Below are 25107 nucleotides of genomic sequence, written 5' to 3'. Positions count from 1 at the left end.
CAGCTTGGAAAAGAGGAGACTAAGGGGAGATATGATAGAGGTATATAAAATCATGAGTGATATAGAGAAAGTAAATAAGGAAAAGTTATTTACTTGTTCCCATAATACAAGAACTAGGGGCCACCAAAGGAAATTAATGAGCAGCAGGTTTAAAAGGAAGATCTTTTTCACACAGCGCACAGTCAATTTGTGGAACTCCTTGCCTGAGGAGGTTGTGAAGGCTAGGACTATAACAGGATTTAAAACAGAACTGGATAAATTCATGGAGGTTAAGTCCATTAATGGATATTAGCCAGGATGGGTAAGGAAGGGTGTCCCTAGCCTCTGTTTGTCAGAGGGTGGAGATGGATGGCAGGAGAGAGATCACTTGATCATTGCCTGTTGGGTTCACTCCTTCTGGGGCACCTGGCATTGGCCACTGTCGGTAGACAGGATACTGGGCTAGATGGACCTTTGGTCTGACCCAGTACGGCCATTCTTATGTTCTTATGTTATTTTCTAATTCTCACAAGAAGTAGTACATTAAGAGTTGACAGAAGGAGGCTGGCTTAAACTGACAAAAGCTGGGAAATTTCACATTAAGTTAAAAACTCTGAGCCACATTCTCCTATCGTGTTACACCACTGCCATCCATGTAAGTGATTTGGACCAGTACAACTCAGAGCAGAGTTTGGCTTGCTCTACTGAAGCGCTTGATAAGGCATGCTTGGAAAATCCCAGTGTATGATACATGCGGGGCTTTGTGGGCGAGAGAAAGTAGCTTTAGTTTAATGTGGTTAGAAACAGAAGGCAGCATAGGAGGGATTAAAAATATCTGTAGTTAGGGGAAGGATTGCAACATGAGGGGAGAGACAGGGTTAACTCCATCCTTTCACCTCCCTAATGGCTTGACGTTCAGTGAGAACGAAGCTGCACTTTAAAATACATAACTAGTCAGAAACTACTTGCTTGTGGATCTCTGGGTAAAACGTGTATAGACTTGTCATCCTTCAGTATAGCTTGCAGGATTGTGAGCACTCTGTATAGAACTTCATAGATAATGCTCAGTTCCACTCTCTCCATCCTGGGCGAGGATGGGAGGACTTTGAAGGCTCCATAAGCTCATCCCTTTCATAGGAGTGCATAGAAAAAGTGCCTCAGAAACAGAAAAGTGCCTCTCTGACCGCATAGTTTCTGTGTCCATCAGAGCTGTGGCCTCTGAAACTTTCTGTAAAGTGGTCAGTTGTGTCTACGTCATAAATCCAGGCTTGGGGCCTGGACTGAGATCACCAGACTCATTTCACACAGGGCCACTGAGTCATCTGCAGATGGTGACAACAACGTGGCTTGGACTTGAATCACTAACCTAGAGATGATATCCCTTTATTAGTCATCAAATCCAAACACCAGTCCCCTGTGCAGGCCTCTGGTTCCCAACTTTCAGACAATTTACCCATTATGACCCTCCTCCCATTGTCCCCTCAGAACCCACCTATGTCAGTAAGCTAAATTACTCCTACAGGTCATTGCATTCTCTTTAGTGACATACTAATGTTCTCTTTCCATTAGTTGGAGAACACCAGCTGACAGGACATAAAGTTGCCGTAAAAATTTTAAATAGACAGAAAATTCGGAGTTTGGATGTGGTTGGGAAAATCAAGAGAGAAATTCAAAACCTAAAACTCTTTCGGCACCCTCATATTATCAAGCTGTAAGTACTACTGCTACTGCTTCTCTTTGTTCAGATTCCATTTCAATTCTATGGTGCGCCAGAGGGAATTCTCTTGAATGCATTTCTGTTTTACTAGCAAATTAAATGACACTTGCCGGAGATGGAAAAGAGTGAAATAGTAAGTTTCCATTTTGAGAAGCAGTGAACGGAGCCAGCTAATTAATATTCTCTTAAATAAGTCATTCAAGACATTTTGTAATTTTTTGCAAATAAGTTGAGACATCTATTCATTATGGGCTTGTCCCAGGCCCATTGAAATCAGTGATTTCAAAGGGCTTTGGATCAGGCTGCCTTCGTGCAGTTCTAGTCATGAACCTACCAAGTTATAAATTAAGGCTTTAATCCTACAAGTCTTACACACATGCTTCACTTTACTTGACTTCAGTGGCATGACTCCCAGTAATATACAAAGCTAAACAGGTGTACAGGTTTTTGCTGGGTTAGGGCCCAGGCTTGCTACATTGAAGTCAATGAGAGCAGAATCAGAGCCTTAGAAAACTATACAGACCAGTCTCACTGGGAAGTTTGGGTTATTATCTTGGCAATCCCATGCATAGTAAACTTTACTGAATCAAGTTCTGCATACGTACACCTGTGCAAGCCCTGTTTTTCAATTGAAAGGCAATGGTGACTGAGAACTGAGGGCTACAAGTAACTACCGTAGGTGTCAATGGGAGTTATTGTTCTCTCTTCTCTTTTGGCCTGATCCGGCAGTCTTTGAAGGCAATGAGACTTTTGTCTGAGTAATGACTACATGATCAGGCTCTTGAGGTGAAATCCTAGCCCCAAACCAATAGGAGTTCTCCATTAATGGTCTGGCTATCAGAAGACTAAAGTTACCATTTTCTGTTTATGGTGATAAAATTCAGGCAAAAATTTTCAAAACTGACACTCCGAGGTATCCGAATTTAAGTTGCAAATAGGTAACTGCACTGCAATAGTTTAGTATTCTCAGATTAAAAATCCAGAAACCTCAAGGCTTAACTGCACAAATCAAGTTATTATAGTAGCCAGCCATTAAATACATTTGGCATTTCTATAAAATAAAGTGGTTGAATGGCAATTAGAAGGTTAATCTGATGTTTAGAGCATTGGCATGTCATCTAGTGAGCCTTCCTCTGAGAGGGAAGGGGTCAAATTCTGCTTCCAGTTAATCCACCGTAATTCTGAAGGAACTATTGACTTTAATGGAGTTACTCCACAGTATCACTAGCATATTTGAGAACAGATTGGTACCATTTCATAAACCAGGTAGCAAAAAGTGCTTCTCAAAGAGGTATCTGGCACCCTGAGTCTCAACCAGTTCTCATATATGTCAAAGACAACAAATTATGGCCTAAAAATTAAATTGAAGTTAAGAACATCAATAGGGTCTGGGCTAAATAATTGAATCATGAAATGGTATGTTAAAGAAAATTAGCAAGTGAGAATGCATTACATTTACTTTATCTTTTTTCTTGTATACATTAACGAATTATCAGAGACTTTTGTTTACTGGATCTCAAACCACGCTAAAGTGTATTAACCCTTATTGATCTTTTGAGGGTTTTACTGAACACGATGTATTTACATGCAGTTTTAAGAAGACAGGAAGTTATTTGTTCACTTCTAATGTAATGATACAGAACACAAATTCAACTATAGGCAGTGCAAACACAAAATCGGAGTACAAGAAAATGGATGTGAACCTCAGCTGGTGTTGCTATAAATTTAGGTAGCTTCATTGAGGTCAATAAGGTTATGCCAATTTACACTAGCTGAGAAACTGGAGTGAAATAGGAAATATTCAAACTTTACCTGCCTATAGTACCTAGAGTTCTTTTCTCCTGTATCCTCAGTACAAAGGGGGAGGGGGAAGGAGTTAATATTCCTTTTTTGCTTTTGAAGGCAGCCTGCATCTCTTAAGACATTGCTGTAAATCTTAGCCAAAATGGAAATTTTAAAATCAGGTTAGTCCTAAGTGTGGTAAACTACTGTAGCAAAGATTTCAGAGGATTATGTAAAAGCTTAAGAAATAAAGAAGTGAATTTGTGAAACAGATCCTTTCAACAGACCACTGAAAGATATTACGTTTGTGTGCATCTTAAAATATAAGTGATTGCTTTTCATATATGGAAAGCAATTTTATACACAAGATCAAAACAAATGTTTATTTTACAGAAGAAGTTATAATAGTAAACTGTTTAAAAACCTTGCCTTGTTATTACTAATCAAGTCTTTTTAAATTCTCTCTTTTGTTTTTGAAGATATCAGGTCATCAGCACTCCAACTGATTTTTTCATGGTAATGGAATATGTATCTGGTGGCGAATTGTTTGATTACATCTGTAAGCATGGACGCGTAAGTGACAGTATCTTGTCAAGATAAAGATTCATGTGGGAAAACGATGGTGCTGAGGAATAAAATGGTTTTGCAAAATGGGATACTTTCTAGCGCAGGGGTCGGCAACCTTTGGCACGCAGCCCGCCAAGGTAAGCACCCTGGCAGGCCGGGATGGTTTGTTTACCTGCCGCGTCCACAGGTTCGGCTGATCGCGGCTCCCACTGGCCGCGGTTCGGCACTACAGGCCAATGGGGGCTGCAGGAGGCAGCGCAGGCCGAGGGATGTGCTGGCCGCCGCTTCCTGCAACCCCCATTGGCCTGGAGCGCCGAACCGCAGCCAGTGGGAGCCGCGATCGGCCAAACCTGCAGACACGGCAGGTAAACAAACCAGCCCGGCCCACCAGGGTGCTTACCTTGGCGGGCCACATGCCAAAGGTTGCCAATCCCTGTTCTAGCTAAATGGAACAAAAATAGTCCTATCCTGAATATCTTGCATTTGGCCTAGAATACAGTTGTATATATCACTTTGCAACTACTCCATGTTGTGTTACAGCATATAAACAAAAAAGCAAAAAACAAAAACAAGCCAGAGAAATAAGCCAATCAAATAATAAACCTACTGTTAAATACAAGGAAAATCACTAGTAACTCCCTTACGGATGTCTTGGTAGGTTTCATACAGCCACCAGCCAGGAACATAAGAACATATAAAATGGATTAATAAGGATCTCAGTTAGGATACCGGAAAAGCTCAGGCTACAATGCTAATGTTCTTCTCTCCCTGTAGTGTCACAAAATAAATACATTTTATACTAAACTCTTTTGTATAAGTACGCTGGTAGAAGGAGTCATTTCCATTGGTCCTTTAAATTTATGAATACAATTCTGATTTACAGTATGATTTTTTTTCAAGTTTATAGAAAATACTTGATCTTTCTAAGTATTAAAGTTAGGCCTTTCTGGACTTTGACATTTAGAAACTACATTTTTCATGAAAGAACATTACGAAATTGTCAGTATAAATGGCCAGAAACACACTTTCTTAGACCTAATTCCCTATTGCATTCTTCCTAATTATAGAATCATAGAGCTGCTCCATTTTTAACCTCTACAAAGCCACCTACTTCATTCCTCATGACTGAATTGTTCCCTGTAGAACATTGTGCAATGCTTTCTCAAGTCTAGATTAAAATCTCCTGTGATAGGACTGCTATTGGTTCCCTTGAGAGACTAGGCCACAGTCTAATAGATTTCACTATTAGGAAGGTCTTTGTCAGTGCTTAATTTGTAATGAAAGAGGTGCGGCGGCTCAGAGCAATCTTTTTTTACATTCATAACTGACACAGCAAGCCCAGAGGTGCAGGGGCTATAAACTGCCAACATGTGCCGGAGCTCAGCCCTGACACAAATTAAGCACAGGTCTTTGTGACAGCCAGTCTAAATTGAGCTTTTCCTAATTTCGTCACATGACTCCTAGTTATTAGCTTTATTTCAAAACAGTAACACAGTATAAAATGCAAGGGGAAAAATCTGCTTTATACATTTGTCTCTGCTTACAATCTGTTTACTGTAATTTTATCTGTGCATCATAGAGCTTTTCAGCTCATGACGGAGCCAAAGCTGTTTTGCCAAGTGTCGTTTCAGAGAAAGCTTTAACCGTTTCCCGGTGTTTTGTAGGTGGAAGATGCAGAGGCTAGACGCCTTTTCCAGCAGATTCTCTCTGCAGTGGATTACTGTCACAGGCATATGGTTGTCCACAGAGACCTGAAACCAGAGAATGTGCTGCTGGATGCACACATGAATGCCAAGATAGCTGATTTTGGTATGTGACCCCAACAGCATTCCAGAAATGTAGCCAGCTACAAGCCACTTGCTGGAGTGTGTCAACATAACATGCCTTACAGAACTGAGTCAGTTTGCATGGCCATTAACAATTTCATAATTTTAACTGAAGAGTCCATAATTGTAAACACTCACCCTTCAATGAAGACAGGCATGGCTAGTGAGATCTCTTGTGTTTATAGTATAAACATACATGGGTTTTAGAACAGTGGAGAAACAAGGTAATTTGCATATTCATCACGGTTTTCAGTGTAATAATTAAAAAAAAATTAGCTAACATTCATGGTAGACTCCAATGCAGTAACATCAGGACGGAATTTGTCCCCGTATGACCATAAGAACGGCCATACTGGGTCAGACCAAAGGTCCATCTAGTCCAGTATCCTGTCTTCCGACAGAGGCCAATGCCAGGTGCTTCAGAGGGAATGAACAGAATATGTAATCATCAAGTGATCCATCCCTGTTGCCCATTCCCAGCCTCTGGCAAACAGAGGCTAGGGACACCATCCCTGCCCATTTGTAATACATGATGCCCCACCAGTCTATAACCCCTCAATTGTTTAATTTTATTATTTCATAATTTCCCCCACTCCTTCCCTTGCTACTTCTCCTGTCATCCTTTTAGAAGCATAGAATTCTCACTAACCATACATTCGAAGCATGTGTCAATATGCAAGAATCTTGCTTTTAGGGTTGTCGAACATGATGTCAGATGGTGAATTTCTGCGAACCAGCTGTGGCTCCCCAAACTATGCAGCACCTGAAGTCATCTCCGGAAGGTATAACTTAGCATTGAGAAAACCCACTTTAATGCAAGTGTATGTTCAGGTGTGATTCTTGCATTTGTTCTTGTATTTGAAACTTATTCTGTACTACTGTTAAGGATAGCTGGAGCTCCCCCACCCCCTCCATTTTTAAAAGTGGGAGTGAATCTAGTGACAAAACCTTGTTTAGTTTTCTATGATTAAAAATAGAAAACGATCTTTCTAAAAAATTTAGAGTTATTAAAAGACATTTTTTGTTTATATACCTAAATAAAGAATTAGGTAAATATATTTTTAACCTGAATCCTTTTCATATGCAAGGAGTTTCCCTCCCCAAAATTCTTATTCACCCAATATGCAAAATTTTGTATCTGTCTATCTGTAATTTTGTTATGTTGGTACAGAGAACTATTCAGTGATAGACCAACCAATTTTACCCACCCACTTCCCAAATCTTAACAATGGTCTCTACCCCTTTTCCATACCTTAACAGTGGTTCCATCTGAAAGGTCTTATCTTCTAGCTTCTTTTAATCAATTTCTTTTTTCAAAAAAATGGTTGCTGCTGTCATGGGACGGAATGTTCATGACTTCCTGTTAAATTAATGATAAACAAAACTGTGAAGCAGTCATGCACTACAGTACTGCTGGCATTTGGCATTTATACAGCACCTTACCCATTGAAAGCACTGCCCAAACCTGAATTAATCTTCATCACACCCAGATGGAAGTATTACCTTTCCTTTCCCATTTCACAATTGTGAAAATGGAATCTCGGAAAAAAACTGATTTGCCCAAGTCCATGCAGCAGGCCAGGGACAGAACCAGGATTAGAATGAAGGATTTCCAAATTTAGAATCCTGTACATATTCTTCATAACCACCTGTTTTCCAGTTACGCACCAGTTATTTTTTTATACTATGTCTGGTTTGCATTCATTTGAACAGAAAACAGGTGGCAAGATCCTAGTACACTTTCCCCATATCATTTTTACTGCTGTATCTCATCTAACAGGCCAAATAAACACAGCATTTTGATTAATGTGGATTGTTTCTGATTAAGTTCCCTGTCACTTATGCCGGTGGAAGTGATGGCAGAGTTCCTTCTGAATTAGACCACCGGAGGACTGAGTTGAGGCAACAACTCCACTTACAGGGATCCATGAGTCATGCTGGCCAGACAGGGGGCAAAGCCAGAAAGTCCACAGCTGCTGCAGCTCCAGAAAGAAGCTGCAAATCAAGGTTGTCCCCACTTCCTTTAGTAGAGCTCTAACTATGCTTTCATTCAAGCAGTATAGACAATAGTGCTGTATCAGAGGACAGCAAAAGAAAAGGTACAAGTTACTGCCCTCTAGATCCCGAAGGATTGCAAGGACTCAACTGATTCAGTTTATTAGCAATGAATAAAAGAAACAAAAACACCATATACGTCGAAACCAGGTTCATCTACTAATCGCCTGACTATATTGCCTTTCGTTTATCAGGCCCCCCTCAGACTCCCTCACTGCTGCTCAGCTTCTCATTTTATATCCTGGAAGGGTTTCCCACCCTGCCCTGCTCTTAAAGGGACAGCAGCTGTCAGAGTTATCATTACAATGTTTTTCACGTAGCGTGGAGATTGGTCAGTCTGTTAGTTCTGTTCTACGACATTGCACATGGATTTATGTAGGAGACCAGAGTATGTGAGCGGATTCAAAATTCACCTTCTGCCATGGCCTGATGGCTAACACAGCATGAAAGGACAGGTTGTAAGACAGAGCAGATATATCTTGCTTGGGCCTAAAAAACAAATCAGTTTTCATCCTATCAATCTGGGAACTAGCAGAAACACTGGGCCCCCAGAATTGTCAAAAACAAGACCCTAAAGAGAGGTATACTTATGCATCTAAATAATTGGCCAGTTTTTTCCAAAAATGCTGAGTACTCACCTGCTTTCATTGGCCTCAGTAGGAGCTGCTGGGTGACAGGCACTTTTGAAAATAGAGCGAGCTATTTAGGTGCCTGAGTATGGCTGTAGGAACCCAACTTTAGGCATCCAACTTTTGAAATTTTGGCCAAGGAGGAGCATGCTCACAATATTACTGAAAAAAATCCAACCCTGAGTAATCAAAGGAGTGTATCAAGGGCACCCAAGCTTTGTGATAACCGAGCCCACATTAGCAGTTTCCTAGAAGCCTAAGTACTGGATCGGACTTGAATACAGATTTCTTACATAAAAAAGTAAATGTACACAGGTGTAATATTTGCTTGTAGTTATATCTGAGTTGGTGGATGTATAGAAATATTTGGCTGAGTCCATCAGCCATTGGAACAAGAAAACAAGCTTTTCACAGAGCAGTTGGAGAGGAAGAGCAAACTTGGTTCCTAGCCTCTTAGATTCATTAGCCTTTGTGGGTTGCACCTCCACGTCTCAGTCTGAGAGAACCAGAGAAGCTACAGTGAGGCTGAGTTTTAGGACACTGGGGTAGGAGTACGAACTGAAGCATTTAGCCTGCAAGGTCCACTTTTAAAGCTCCTCTGCTATATTATAACCTCTACTACAAAGCATATAATGCTGATTGACAAACAGATAAAACCTGGGAAGGAAATCTTCTCTGTTGGCTTGACTTTGTTTAGGTTGTATGCTGGCCCTGAGGTGGATATCTGGAGTTGTGGTGTTATTCTCTATGCTCTTCTCTGCGGGACGCTGCCATTCGACGATGAACATGTTCCCACGCTCTTTAAGAAGATCCGTGGAGGTGTTTTCTACATCCCCGAATATCTCAACCGTTCAGTTGCCACTCTCCTCATGCACATGCTGCAGGTTGACCCACTCAAGCGAGCAACCATCAAGGACATAAGGTAATGTCCCATGCCAGAAGTCACAGCAGAAGCCTCTCTCCTCAAATAGACCTTCTTGTATGTGGTGGGCAAGCTGTGTTGTGGAACTCAGGGCTAGTTGACACTGAAAACTTACAATGGCAAAGCTACATCTCTCATGGCATGAAAAATCCATACCCCTGAGAAATGTAGCTATGCCAACCTAAACCCTGGTGTAGACAGTGCTAAGTTGATGGAAGAATTCTTCTTTTGAGCTACCTACTGCATCTCAGGTAGGTATATTAACTACAGTGACGGGAGAACCCCTCCCATCGCTGTAGTGGGTGTCTACACTGAAGCGCTACAGTGGCGCAGCAGCAGCTTTTTAAGTGTCAACATACCCATAGTTTATGAAGGTTAGTAGGTGCATTTCAGCAAGTAACCAGGACCTTTTATATTGCATTATAAAATGGTCTCAAAAATCCTTAACGGGGCTTGGCAAAAGCCATATGATGCAGTAATGCTAAGAAATTAGCATTCATCTGCCACGTTTTGTTGCTTAATTTAAAAACTTCTCCTTCCTTCTGAATGCAGGTTCAGCATACAGTGTATTTAATATGCATAGTCACAGCAAACATGAAAAGATGCATAGAGCAAGAATGCAGGCTCCACAGCCCTAACTCTCAAAATTAAACACATGAAAAATGTTCCTTAATGAGGGCAAATGGCTCACCTTTAAATGTAGTATAATTTTCTCGTCTAGCAAATTAATAAGATGGTGCTGTACCTCTATCTGCTCACATTACCATATAAATTCAGGTTAATGTGAGCACTGAGATTCTTTAGTAGATGTTTGGGCCTTTAAATATAATTAAAAATGCATGTCTGACAGCAGGACTTAAAGATTCTTATAGATTCTTAGAAACTGAATAATTTTAGTACGGTGTTGTAAACTAGGAGCATGCTCTATCTTTTGTGAAATTCATAATAATCATTAAATCTAAGTGATGTTTTAAAATAGGTATTTAAATGTCACAGCCATCCAAAAGTCCTTGGGTATTTAATTCATTTGGCAAGGATGGTTTTATAGTGCCACCGCCGTCCTAAAGTGAAAATGGTGCCTTTATTTTCAAGTCTCTTAGGCCTGGTCTACACTAACCCCCCAAGTCGAACTAAGGTACGCAACTTCAGCTACGTGAATAACGTAGCTGAAGTCGACATACCTTAGATCGAACTTACCGCGGTTCAGACGCGGTCCACACGCGGCAGGCAGGCTCCCCGTCGACTCCGCGGTACTCCTCTCACCGAGCTGGAGTACCGCAGTCGACGGCGAGCACTTCCTGGTTCGACTTATCGCGTCCAGACCAGACGCGATAAGTCGAACCGAGAACTTCGATCCCCAGCCGCCGAACTAGTGGCTGGGTGTAGACCAGCCCTTAGTTTAGTGGATCTAATTGCATCTTGGGGAGGAATGCCTATGAGGCAACAACAGCTGGTAATGGGATGTGGAGAATGGTTGACCACTTGTAACTACATCAGCACAGCAGTGACCAAGAGTCATTACCATCTGATGGGTGTTTGGGGCTCAGGCCAGCTCCTAACATACAAATATAATCACAGTTGCAGTGCCGGATGAATGATATAGGGTTTAGTTCACTTGCAGGTGCTCTTATTAGGGGTTGGCAGCACACTTAGTCCTGGAGGTGTGGGTTTGCATGAGGAACCCCACCCCCCAAGGGCTCCTGCTCTGGGACGCCATCCTACACATTGTGTTTGCTGCCTTTGGGCTGCATACGACCATCCAATTGCTCCCAGAGGTTTAGAGGGGCAATTTTGTGGCAGGGCCTTTTCCAAATTATGCTCTCCAGGGTGTGACCAGTGCCCACCACAGTCCATGCATGAGAGGCAGATTTTAGGGGCCACTCCACCCCCATGCAGGAGTAGAGAAACACTCTGATTGCCAACTGTCTCTAAGACAGAGTTGCCCCCTAGTGCCTAGTGCGATAACCAGTGATTGCCACCAGTGTTTCCCCAGTCCCACTGCCCTATGGAGATGGAAGATGGATGGATGCTGAACACCTCCCCTCCGCCTCAAAGACTTTGAAAGCATTGGAAAGGGCAGTGGCCACAGTTCGTGCCTCAAGAAAAACTGAAATCCCAAGGGAGGCCTGTAGGGGGCCTGTCTGCAGACGGCACAGGCAAAATGGGGAGGGAGCAAGGGCCGGGGGCGCCTTTTGGAGGGTGGCCTGTCTGTAAACTGAACATCAGCCTGGGATTTGTGAACCAACGCTGACGTTCACTGATGTGGTGTCATGGGTTCCACTCACCACTGGTGGCGCCTCCTCCTGGGCCCTCTGGGGATTAGATCTGACCAGGCATTGCACCCTCCTCCAGCGTTCTCTCCCCCATCCTGTGGGCCCCTCTTGCTCCAGGAACCGCAGCCTCCCCTCCAGCCGGGTCACCACATGTTCCCCTATCCAGGGGTAGCAAAGTCCCTCTTGACAGGTTGGTTCAGGCAGTGTTCCTGCTCACTGCCCTGATGGTGCCACTTGGTCAGCAGCTGGTAGCGGGACCCAGGCCCATCCTCTAATCAGGGGCCTTCTAGTCAGCAGCCAAGGTCTGCATTCCTATTCCTTGCAACTATTCTCCTGAACCATCTCCCACCTTCTTTGCTTTCCCCCACCCCCTCTGCCAGCCTCCCAACAACCTCCTCCCAGGGAGTACCCACAGACTACCCTCCATAGTCCTGAATACACCTTCCCTTCTCCCAGGGAATATCTGCAGCGCCCCCTTGTTGCCAGCTTCTTAGTTTATATAGGCCTTACTTGGTCCTGTCCAGCTGAGCCTGTTCTACTTAAATCCCTGGCTCCGTCTCCAGTTGCAGGCTGGGGAGGTAATTGGCCTACCTGGCCACCTTCACCCTTGCAAGCCTTGTGTGGGGTGGACACCCCATCACATGCAGGAGACCCTGCACACACGCTCCTTGCTTTGTTTGGTGTGACTATTTCACACAACTCACAGTTTTGTTGGAAGTTACAACAGAAAGACCAAAAACTGAATCAGCGTGGCAACTGCACTGTCCTTCACCCCTCTAGTCAATATTGTTGTGGTACCTTAGTCTGAGGGAAGCATGCACTGGTGCTACCTGTGTGTTGATAAATAATTAATAGTTTGCAGGGCTGTCAAATCAAGGCCTTCCACAAGCACTTTGTTTGATAGAATATTATAGTAGTGCCAAGGCCTGTTTCGAGTTCCGCCAAACTCTTGGCCACGCTGATGTCTTGTGGCAATGAGTTCCACTGCCTAACTGAAGACACAGACATCACTAAAAATAATGGGCTTGATTGTCAACTGGTGTAAATTATTGTAGCTACATTGAAACAACAAAGCTTTGCCAGTTTACACCAGCTGAGGGTCTGTCTGATTGGTTCAACCCCCTTCACCCTCCCCCCCACCTCGGGCTGTAGCTCATAGAATGAATCACCGCTAGGTTACCCAACTGTAAATAAAGACTCACGGCTACGCTCTCTCTCTCTGTAGTCACAGTTTCATTTCTTTTTCCCCTAGAGAACACGAGTGGTTTAAACAAGACTTGCCCAGTTATTTGTTTCCAGAGGATCCTTCTTACGATGCCAATGTCATTGATGATGACGCAGTGCGGGAAGTTTGTGAGAAGTTTGAATGCACGGAGTCGGAGGTGATGAACAGTTTGTATAGCGGTGACCCACAAGACCAGCTTGCAGTAGCTTACCACCTTATTATTGACAATCGGAGAATCATGAACCAAGCCAGTGAGTTCTACCTCGCCTCTAGTCCGCCCACTGGCTCATTTATGGATGACAGCACTATGCACATACCTCCAGGGGTGAAACCACACCCAGAGCGGATGCCTCCTTTAATAGCAGACAGTCCCAAAGCACGGTGTCCCTTGGATGCACTGAATACTACCAAGCCAAAACCTCTGACTGTGAAAAAAGCCAAGTGGCATCTAGGAATCCGCAGTCAAAGCAAACCGTATGACATTATGGCTGAAGTGTACCGAGCTATGAAACAGCTGGATTTTGAATGGAAGGTAGGAAATATCAGTGCTTTGTGGCCATTTTCAAGGATTATTTTCTTATAAGTTCTCCTGAGCTGAATTGATCAGTGCAGTTAGTAAGTATTGTTACGGGATTGTCTGTTTTGAACTAATACCACTGTATTATCATCTCTAGTTTATTATTTTTACTTTTACAAACACTCAACATGAAAAATGCTCGTTGTGGCTAAATAAGCTCCACATGCATTACTGACATCAAATATGCACTTCCTTATTTTAACTCTCTCAGCCTAGGTTGGAAGAATAATTCTTTCTTATTTAGCTGTAGGGAAAGCAGGAGCTGGTCCTATTTCTAATTTTAGTGACAGAATACCTTGAAAGCTCTTGCATGGGTCATAACAATCACATGTCCGGAAACTACACAATCTGTTCCCTTTATTCTTTTCTGAAGGGCTATATAGGCTGTGTTACTCTATGGACAAAAGTTATTTTGCTAGTGAAACTGTATTTATTATTGGTGAAGGTACATCCATGTCTAGCTCATGCTTACAGTCACTTAACGCTTCCCAAACAATGCACCTGTTGGGGCTGAACTTTCTCATGCTTGATTTTTCTTTTTTTGCTTTGGTAATAGTCTCTTTTTACTGGGTTTTCTGAGCTATCGGTGCATGGGACAGGACAGGTATTTTTGCAGCAGCTAGCTATTTGATTTTTCTTGTGCTCAGATAAATTCTTGCCATTGATTTAGCCCTCGTTAAGAACTCCTGTGCCTGATTCTCCACAGCCTCGTGTAGTCACTTACCTGTGACCAGCTGACTCATTAGCCTTTTACAACCACTTTGCACCAGGGTAAATAGCAACACAAGATGAAAGGCAGTGCAGAATCAGGCCCATCACCATTGACACGCCGGCATGACACAGCTATGTTTATCCCCACTAGTTCATTCTAGAATGGTTTACTTAATGGTGTAGAGCATGTGAACGTTACCATTGCTGCATATGCTACTTTTGAAATGCCGGCATTTAAAAACATCACCCATAATAATGTGTTAAAGTTTCCAGCATTTAATTCATTTGTGGGTAGCTATGTGAAACGAGTGGGGAAATGGCTCAGCTCAGGCCCCTGCATGCAGTAACTGAGTCCCATCATTAGAGGCAGCTCAGGACAGGTTTGAAAACTACTTTACAGACTGTGGCAATTACAAGTTTTAGTGGTTCTTCTAAGGAGTTAACCAAGTGTGAAGTTTTCATAATTATAATGCCAGAACGAACCATTAGATCATTTAGTCTGTGGCTCGCAACTACTGTACCCCTTTCAGCAGTCTGATATGTCTTGTGTACCCCAAGTTTCACCTCACTTAAAAACGACTTGCTTACAAAATCAGACATAAAAATACCCAAAAGTGTCACCGCACACCAGTACTGAAAATTGCTGACTTTCTCATTTTTAACCATAAAACTATAAAAGACATCAATTGGAATATAAATATTTTATTTACATTTCAGTGTATAGTTTATATTGCTCTATCTACAAGTCATTGTATGAAATTTTAGTTTGTACCGACTTCACTAGTGCTTTTTATGTCCCCTGTTGTAAAACTAGGTAAATATCTAGATGAGTTGATGTAGAAGACTTCTGCATGCCCCCAGGGGTACACATACCCCTGATTGAGAACCACTGATCTAGTCTGATCTCCTGCATAAGACAGACCGTAGAACTTCCCCCAGTCACCCCTGTATCGATCCCAATTACTTGTATTTGACTAAAGCATATCTTCTAGACCTTGGACTGTTTTCTAACACAGGTGACTGAATTCAAGTTTTACCCCACTCCCTGTTTTGGCAGGCAGAGGGCAGAGTAAAGGTGTTTAGTTACAATGGAGCAGAAATATATTATTACTATTTCATTCAACTAATATTTGCTCTCTGAAGTAAATCTGAATGTGTCGCTCTTCTTCCCCAAGAAAATTCTCTCTCTGGTCAGTGAATTGATTTGCTGTCATTTCTGGAAGCCCGCTCCCTCTCTTTTTTTGGTATTATTTATTTGGATGGCAGTAGCACCTGGAGGCCAAGTCCCCATTGCCCAAGGCACTGTCCAAACATACGACAGAATCCCTGCCCCAAAGAGCGTACAGTCTAAATAAAGATATTAGGGTCTGCAACAACTAATAGCTTGGTTACATGCACAGCAAGACAGAGAGCTAATGAGCCAAATTTATCCCTGGTGCAGCTCTACAAACGGAAGTGGAATTACACCCAGAATGAAGTTAGCTAAATAGTTCTGTAGGCGATGAAGTTTTTTCTAGTATTCGGCTTGAGCAATAATCGTCCGCCCCCTAAGACTTAACTCCACAAACAGGTTTCGCATCCCAACAAACCTGCCATCCATGCAAATCCTTTATAAACTATGTACAAAAGGAAGAGATTGTATTGAGAGTTACACATGTGGGCTAGCAGGGTGGCAAGAGAGGTGCGCACAACCCTAACTGAAAAGCACTTAACATAAAAAAAACCACAAACACATTTTAGAAGAAACTAGGATATTTATTTATTTATGTTAAAGCAATCATTCTTTCCAACGTTCTTTTCTTGAAATGTTTCACGCGGGGGGGGGGGGGGGGGGGGGGGGGAAGAGAGAGGGGGAGAATGTTCTTTCTACCATCTTGAATTTTATTCCTGAAAGAAAGTTACCTGTTTTAGGTGGTGAACGCCTATCATCTTAGAGTGCGTCGAAAGAACCCGGTGACCGGGAATTATGTGAAAATGAGTTTACAGCTTTACCAGGTTGACAATCGCAGCTATCTTTTGGACTTTAAAAGCATTGATGGTAAGCAGGAAGTGTTGTGGCATGACAATTGAATCGCATAGAATGGGGAATTTTGAGGGTTTTGTCACTTTACGTTTTCAAACTCTCCTATGGTATCTGCTAGTGTTTCTAGTCCACTTGAGTAACTCTGGTCCATTCATCTCCACTAGCGCTACTGTGACAGTTTAATAGTTCTTTATACTTGCGAAAGGGGAAAATCAATTCCAACGAGCCTACCCATTTGTCACTGCACAACATACTTTTTCCTCATCTGCTGCAAACTTGTTTTGATCTTAAGTGATCACACACAGCGAAGTGTGTAGAAGTAGCTAGATACCAGAGCACATATGTATTTTTACTTTATAGAATCTCCCAAGCAGGTACACGCAGCGAGCTTTAATCTAAGACTACCTTTTCCCCCTACTAATGTAACACACATTTTAATTGGCACACTTCTAGGGTGAAACCCTGGCCCCACTGAAGTTAACAGGCGTTTTGTCACTGGCTTCAGCGGAGCCAGAATGTCATTCCTAGCATGTGTCTACTGTTGATGTAAGTGTTCCTTTCTTGGCCAGGCCTCACCCCGGGGTAGCAGCTGAGTAGATTTTAAATAACGCTGTTTGTTTGTGCATTTAAGATGATGTCATGGAGCAGAGGTCAGGCTCCTCCACACCACAGCGCTCATGCTCTGCGGCTGGTTTGCACAGACCAAGACTGAGTATTGATTCTACCACTGCTGAATTCCAGTCGCTTACTGGATCCCTGACTGGCTCCTTGATTGGGAGTGTGGCCTCCGTTACTCCACGCCTGGGAAGCCACACCATGGATTTTTTTGAAATGTGTGCCAGTCTGATCATGGCATTAGCTCGCTGATGCTCAGTGCTGAGTCCCATCCCTCGTCACGCGTGATTGCACTGAAAATCTGGTCCTAGGTTGTTTCTTTTTCCGTTGGTTTTGTCGTATCCTGGGCATAGTGTACACTGTAGTGCAACCCCCCCCCACCCCAAGACCCAATACTCCCTTCAGTGGATCCAGTTCCCATTACAAAGCACTGAGGGAACTAGAAACAGGCTTGTCTCATTTATTACACTAGTTTCACCACAGTATAAACCAAACTGCTTTTACTAGTGAAGATGAATGGGAAAAAACTGGGCATGGCTTTAAAACAGTAACTGCATCAGTAAACAACCCTTCCCTAAGTGCTATCTGTCTCTACTTACGGAAACTTGGCTAGCCTCAATATCTACAATATGGGTATTCTCTAGTGACATCTATAGTGCATCCCCTCTGCTATTCAAGGGGGCTCACTAGGGTGAACCAGACGAAAGGTATAGACAAGTAACTATATTAAACAAAATCCAGCTGTAATAAAACTACTGCAGTATTTACAAACGGATGCCTACCGGCCTCTGTTAACAGCTCTGGCATAAAAACCAGCAGCTGGTTGCATGGAGGTTTCTGTGATCTTGGAACATGCAACCCTATTTTATATATAAGGTGGCAGAAGTGCAGGGTCACACACGAGGCACAGCTCACACCTCTCTGAGACCTTCACACATTAAGGCTTTGAATTAGAGAGAGCTGTTTCCCCAGAAGATTTCCCCTTCCCTCCTCCATTTCAGCTGCTTTGGGTCTATGGAATAGTCCTGGCCTGGTGGCCTCTTTTTAATGTTTAAGGCTATGTGGCTTTCCCCCCCTCTGGCCACCAATTACATTGCACAGTGTACACTCCACCTGCTTTCGATCACATTAGGGCTCCTGTAAATTACTACAAGCCACGCCTCCTACAAAATATTTCAAATAGCTGCCTCGTAAGCAGCACTGATTTCTGACCTGGGGAAAAATTCTTAACGCCTCAGTAGCTGAAGCCTATGCCAAGTTTTGTGCAATGCCCTGTTTAACGCTTCTGAGCAGTGAGAAATAGTCACCGATCTCTCCTTCAGGGTGTCATCCCTCCTGAGCAGAAGCAAGTGGGGGAGAGGCAGAGGGATTAGGTGGAGGGAGCCATTCGAGAACAGGATACTGACGGTACTTCGTGGGAGCAGAGAAAGAAAGAATCTAGAAGAGGGATTGTTGGGGAGTTGATACTGTCTGGGTGGTATTATCAAGGACAGTGGGAACTGGGAGGGGGAAGAGAACTGCTCCAATCTGCTCCTCACCCCATTAGCTGTCCAGGCCCATCCCAATCCTCTTTCAGCCCATAAGTGATAAATAGCTGGCTTGCTTAAGTGGTAGTGGCAATTTTCCTTTGTGAAATGCACAGGCACTAGGCAATAGGGTTTACATTTCAAATGATCTCTCTCTTAGCAAGTCCTTTTCTTTATCCTTGATCCCTTCCCCAAGTCAGCTGCCAAATGTACCTTATCAGTCCTACAGTATAGAGGGTCTCCCTCTTGTACTGTTTCATGATAGTCAGCAGTTAAGTTTCAAAGTGGCGTTCCAGGCCTTAGGGCTTTCGTGTACTTCTAACGCTTAATAGACTGTGACCTTCGCTGCTATACCGATAAGGTGGGGATGTCTTAGAGTTTTATTATTTCTTTACTATTGGCTAACTGCAGGATAAGCTTTTGTTAAAATAAAGAGAGGGACGTGTAAGGTTAAAAGAGTTGTTACACAAGGGTAAACGCCACCTCACGTATGGACTTTTTACCAAGTTTTTTTAAATTCTTTAGGTTTAATCTAATGGGTACCATTGGCATTTGCCTAATTTTGCTATGGTATTTAATTCCCATCACCTGACTATCAGAGGCTAGGGTCAAACTAATCAAGTCAAGAAACAGACGCTGCATGAAAACATTGCCAAAAGTCTTGACAGTTTATTTAAAAAAGTAAAAGGAGAATTTTGGCAAGGTGGCTGCTTCCACATTAGTGAAAACAATCAACATTCTACTTGTAAAGCTATTAAAAACAATCTATAAGGTTCTTTGGCTAGGAATTATTTATTTTGTTATCAAGCTCCACTATACATCCTGAAAGTTTCTATAAGAAGCAAGGAAAAGCATCATTCGTTGGGGCTTTTGTCTTAACCATTTTAGATAATGTAGACAAACATGGGATATTTTGCTACCTACTGGTTAGTGGGACACTTTCAGCTTTAAAAAAAAAAAAAAAAAAAAAAAAAAAGGCTAATTTTTAAAAACAAATTGCCTTACTTTTGTTGCTGATCACACCTTAGACTTACACAAATGTAACTTTACAACTCCGGCTTTTCCACTATCTGTGCCCATTGTTTACCCTCTGCCTGTCTTTCAGGTTAGGCAAGGAGAGCAGCGTAGTCAGTTTCAAAATCAATTTCACTGTCAGATTCCTGTATACAGTACACTAGCCCAGTGCTGCAGTATTTGAATTACAAGCCCTACAGCAGAATGGCTGTGCTTTTAAAAGAAACCAGGAATGTGTGTCGTGTTCTTAGGTTATGTAACAAGCAATTTTTGAAAAATTAATTAAAATACTGTAGGGTGGATGAATCTCCATGGCTTTGAACCTGTGCCTGGTATGTATAAAATTTTACAAGCCTTTTGCTTGGGTAGAAGTGATTATGCAAGTCAGTGGAGAATCCAGCCCCCCACCTCTAAACATGTGGGGCCAAATTTGATTTCCTTCTGGCCCCTGTAAGTTCATGTCACTTTAGGAATAGGATTCCAGTTTTGTCCGCACATCACCTGTCTAGCATTTTAAATACAAAAAGTAACAGAACTTTGTTCTTCTGTTGAAAAATGCAGTGCTGATAATGTACCTCAGGATCCTGCAGACCCAGGCCCATGCCTGGAGAAAGTAGAAAGTGTTGCACATGACCTGCATATTTTCTGCACCAAATTTTTTACAACACCTTTGGGGAAAAATCCTGGGCATTGGGAAAATGGACCTTTCTAATACATAGGATATGCCTATCAGGCCTTGACCAGAGCAGGTTTTCAGTTTTAAGGCAGGAAGGGGTAGACTAGTACAGTGGTGGACTATTGGAGGCTGGCAGTAGTTTGGACATTGTATATGGAGGGCATCTGAAAGGTGAGCATGGCCTACTACTCATTAGTATCTAAGTCATGACAACATGGCCTCCATTACCCAGCATTGGGCACCACAGTCTTCAATCTATTTGTCCTTTATGGTCAGGTAGGGAAGTGTTAATTATCCCCACTGACCCAAGGTCACGCACAGAGTCTGTGAGAGAGCAGGGAACTGAACTCTGCTTTCCCACACCCTACTTTAGCACCATGAGAGGATACTTCCGCTCATCCCAGGACAGTGGTGTAGCACAGTGACAGTGTCAGTAAGAGAGAGTGAGAGGAAAGAGGGCAGGAGAACAGAACAAACAGCTAAGGTTGTTTCTCAGACAGAATAAGAGCATTAGGTCTGGTCTACACAGTGGGGGGAGGAAGATTGATCTAAGATACGCAACTTCAGCTACGTGAATAGCGTAGCTGAAGTCGACGTATCTTAGATAGATTTACCTCGGGTCCTCACGGTGCAGGATTGATGGCTGCGGCTCCCCCGTCGACTCCGCTACCGCCTCTCGCTCTGGTGGAGTTCCGGAGTCGACGGGGAGCACGTTTGGGGATCGATTTATCGCGTCTAGACGAGACGCGATAAATCGATCCCCAGTAGATTGATTACTACCCACCGATCCGGCGGGTAGTGAAGATGTACCTTTAGACGGGGTGATGAGGCAAGCCTGAATTTCCTCCTGGAGAAAAGAACAGACCAAAAAGGTGTATCTTATATCAGCAGCATAGCAGAGTTATAAATCTTATTCAAAACCCATGCATTTCCTCTGGTCTAGAGCCTGTTTGATTTTCTAGGGGAGATAACTATGTAAAAATGTACTTTTCATTGTACGAGTCCCATGTCCCTATTTTTTCAGTATGTTTGAAATGGACAGACACTTAGCCATAACCCATGCTGAAAACAGAGTAGCATCCCATCAAGTCACCTACCCTGTGCCCAGGAGGTGAGTAAAAGGAATTAGCTATGAAGGATCAAAGGGTTTAAGATTAAGATGTAATCTTGTAAATCACATCTGTTTAAGTGTAAAGTCCCGTTGCCTTAAAATTGCTTGTCTTTGAGATTTCCTATGCAGCAGGACTAATTCCTTTAAACAGAGCTTCTTTAAGATGACACACTCCCTTCCTACAGGGTCAGGACAGGTGGAATTACTAGGCAATAGGGTAAGAATTACCACTTACACAGAACTTTACATCTTTAAGATGCTGTGCAAACATTAACTTATGAACGAAGCCACACAACCATGCCTTGTTGAGTAGGTAGTAATAGAGTATCCCAGTTTTACAGATGAAGAAACACTTCCCAAAAGAGGCTAAGCAACTTTTCTACGACAAGTCAACAGAACACATTAGTAGCAACCAGACTAGTACTCAGGTGTTCCTAACTGTCAGCTCCTATAGTCAATTTACTAGACAACACTGCCTCTGCAGAAGGCTTGATCCAGTAACACCGCTATTAATACAGAAGATTAAATTATCCATTCAACAGACTAACCCAGCTCAGCTGTATATTTTGGAATCTTTTGAGGAACTGTATTAGTTAATGCTACTCATATAGGACCATGCTTCTGGCGTCTAACGATACAGAAGCTGCTGTACTCAGATATAGTTTCAGATGGTTATCTACATCTTTAGCCTACGTTTTGGTTATACTTATGCATTTATGATCATTTGGGCAAGCAGGGTAGATATATTTTAATTATACAGACTTGAACTACTCAAAGTGCAATTTTCAAGCAGTGGATATTTACATTTTGCAAATCACAGGTTTACCAGGATGTCAGAACACTGACATTTTCTAGACTTGAAATTGAACTTTTAAAGATTGAAGGCAGGATCATTTTTAACAAGACAGGTTCATTTTTACCCCACACTCAACATAATAAAATTTAGTCCTTCCAAAAGTGTACTTTAGTACAGACATACTAACATTGCAGGAAGAAATGAAACAGCTTTTTGTCAGTCACTGCTGTATTCTTATTGTGGTAATACCAATTCATTTACATCAAAACAGAAGAGGATATCTAGTTTAGACCTTATTCTATCAATTCCTGCCCAATTTACAGAAAACTCAAGCATCAGTGGGGTATTTTATACATCAGATTTAGAAGAAAAAAATCCATACACTATACATACAAAATGAATTCGTGCCTTCTACATATGTTAATTGCAGAAAGTCATAATTTCGTTTCACTTGGTCTGCAAATAACATTTGATTCAGCATCATGCTGACTAGAAATACATAGAATCTTTATCAATACTTGAAGTGCATTTGTTGTGTTCTCATTTTGGCTCAGTCTGTAACTGGTTTAGTTCTAGAAAGAAATGTCACTCAGATCCACACCCTATTGATAAAAGACACTTGCTCTAATTTCTTTAATATTTGACTTGTAATGTACTAGGATGCAGTGAAGTGCAACTTAAAAATGTACCATCAAGCTACTGCATTCGCCCTTATGTTTTGCCCAAAGTCTTATTTTCAATATTTCCTGCTGCTTATTTAACGCTTCCCGTTAGTGTGCTTTTGGTTCTTCCCCATCACACATTTGAATAATTATTTTTATAGCTTCTTTTTGTAAGACACACTGGAAGATAAAATTACTCAGATTTAACACCGACTATAAATGTATTGGTGAGTAAAATGTACCCACTACCACACACACAATCATGCTTCAAGTCTTCATGGAGATTGGTATCAGTCAGATTTTTAACTGACACTCTTAAAAAAAAAAAAAAATCCCACATTGTGTATGTGTTTTTGTGACTGAACACTGACTCAGTACAAACTATGATATTGATATTATATGCAATGGTCTAAGCACACATCTTTGCCATTGTTAATAATCAGGAGAACTGGTCAGCATATCAAAGATCCAAATGGTAAGCTTGAATTATTTTTTCCTATAAAACCAAGAAGTACTCCATTCTCAAGAAAAGGCTTGATGCTCCTTCTGAATCTGCCTTAACTTATCTTTGCAACTTATTTCTAAGACTGTTCATGCTCATCTGTGTGTTTTTCTGATCTTTTAAAATGTGGGGTGGGGGGTTATTTCACAAAGCTGTGAAGTAGATACTGCAAAAATGGTAATATTTATTCTTGTTGCTGGAAGCCTGTTTGTGTGTTTCTTATGTTATAATTGTACATCTTACAGCTTTTTTTTTTTCCTTTAGAGTACAAAGCAAAACTGAAAATTACATGACAGCTGTAGTGTCCTTGACCCATTATATTAAGCCAGATACCCTAAGTTATCTCAGACCCGTACCTTGCATTTTCCTGCTAATATTTTATTTTAAAGAAAATGGATATTTAAAATGTGCTCATTACAATATTTTAGCTGCTAATATTAAGAGCTCTGAGTATAAAGATTTAAAAAAAATAATCAAATATGGGGTTCAGAAGACAAATTCTCTAAAGAGTTTAGTTTTTCTTGGCTTTTCACATTTCACTAACAGAAGAACCGGAAAGGAAAGGATTTGTTTTTTTTTTTTTTTTTTTTTTTTTTTAACTCTTATGATTAAAAATGTTTTGGATAATAGTTATTGTGGAAGGGCACCGAGCCTAGTTTCAGTTTTGTTCTTTGTACACATAATTATGTCTCAGATAATCACAAAAAAAGCCTTTTACCTTCCATTGATGGTGTGGAAACTCTCTCTTTGTGTACTGCACTGCATGTGATGCTGTCTCCATGGTTGACATTTGCACTTTAATAAACTCAGATGAAAAAAAAAAATGATGGCAACAAATCTTTTAAACATAATATAGACCACCTCAGTACTGTTGGACTTCTGAGTAGTCCGTTTCCCCCTAGTTGCCAATATCAAGAGACAACTGAGAAAAATTAAGGTGGCTCACACTCCACATAAAAGAAAATGAACTTCCCCTTACCAATCAGATTTCATGATCGTTTTGCCATTGACTTCAAGGGGCCAGGATCTCACTTTCTGTCCCAGTATTCTTGAATTATCTCATGTTTGGATATTTTGGACCTCAAAATTTCACTGGATTCCATAATATTAACAGCCAAACCCCTTAATGGGATGGATGAAATCAGTGTGATCTAGCGGTTACTAATACAAACACACAGAATCAAACCTTGGCTCCCTGTGCAGAAAGCTGGGAAGGAGCAAGGGGCCGGGGTGGGTGGAGGGGTATCTTGCAATGGCACATCCCTTGATTGCAGGGGAATGGTATAAAAGCTGGTTTGGAAAGCTTGTGATCTGGTTGCAGGCTCTGTTGCAGCGCATGGAATGGGTGATCTAGTGGTTTTACATAGTTTGCAACATGCATTTTGATTTCCTCTCAGTTCCTCAGCTCCACTAACATGGCGTTTCCATGGCCACAGAACTGACAACTAAGCCAAAGAAACTTGGGTTGTCTCTCAGCACCAGTAAATGATGGCTGGCATATTACCAAGAGTATTTATGTTTTAAGAAAATGGGTGGGGAGTACATAGTTTAAGTTTATACAGATTTTACTTTAAGTCTTCATCAATTTTCAAACGGAACTACAAAGGGGGGGGCATCTCTAAAATAGTTTCCTATGTGCAACACATTGATGCGATTACAGCTAACCGTGTGTATTAAATTTTCCTAATTCATTGGAGTACAAATCAGTATGCAGTACATGCACAACCAACCTCACACATATCAAGTGCTATTGTTCAGTGCACATATTTGCCAGAACAGTATGTTGGAATCTGTCGGCAAACTGATGCCTTGTAGAGACTGTTTCCATTTTGTTTTAACAAGTTACAGAATCTCTTGCACGAAGATGAATAGACATGTTCATTGCAGCCAACACCAACTGTTCTGTAAAAGGACACAAT

At 41.8% G+C, this 25107-nt stretch overlaps 1 protein-coding gene across 1 annotated transcript; it reads left to right on the top strand.

Moving 5' to 3' along the window:
• The first annotated feature begins 1554 nt into the window (after positions 1-1554).
• LOC112120564 (5'-AMP-activated protein kinase catalytic subunit alpha-2) lies at positions 1555-17634 on the top strand. Its single transcript, XM_029911583.1, has 8 exons — positions 1555-1690; positions 3958-4051; positions 5710-5854; positions 6566-6653; positions 9253-9477; positions 13003-13507; positions 16175-16301; positions 16918-17634. Exons 2-8 carry the CDS (start codon positions 3992-3994, stop codon positions 17151-17153), a joined length of 1386 nt encoding a protein of 461 aa, XP_029767443.1. The 5' UTR covers positions 1555-1690; positions 3958-3991; the 3' UTR covers positions 17154-17634.
• Positions 17635-25107: the final 7473 nt, after the last annotated feature.

The sequence above is a fragment of the Terrapene carolina genome, unplaced genomic scaffold (assembly GCF_002925995.2).
Source record: "Terrapene carolina triunguis isolate 2854851 unplaced genomic scaffold, T_m_triunguis-2.0 Scaffold102, whole genome shotgun sequence".
Classification (NCBI taxonomy): domain Eukaryota; kingdom Metazoa; phylum Chordata; order Testudines; family Emydidae; genus Terrapene; species Terrapene triunguis.
Note: the sequence above shows the minus strand (reverse complement) of the source record. Positions and strands in the feature narration are given on the sequence as shown.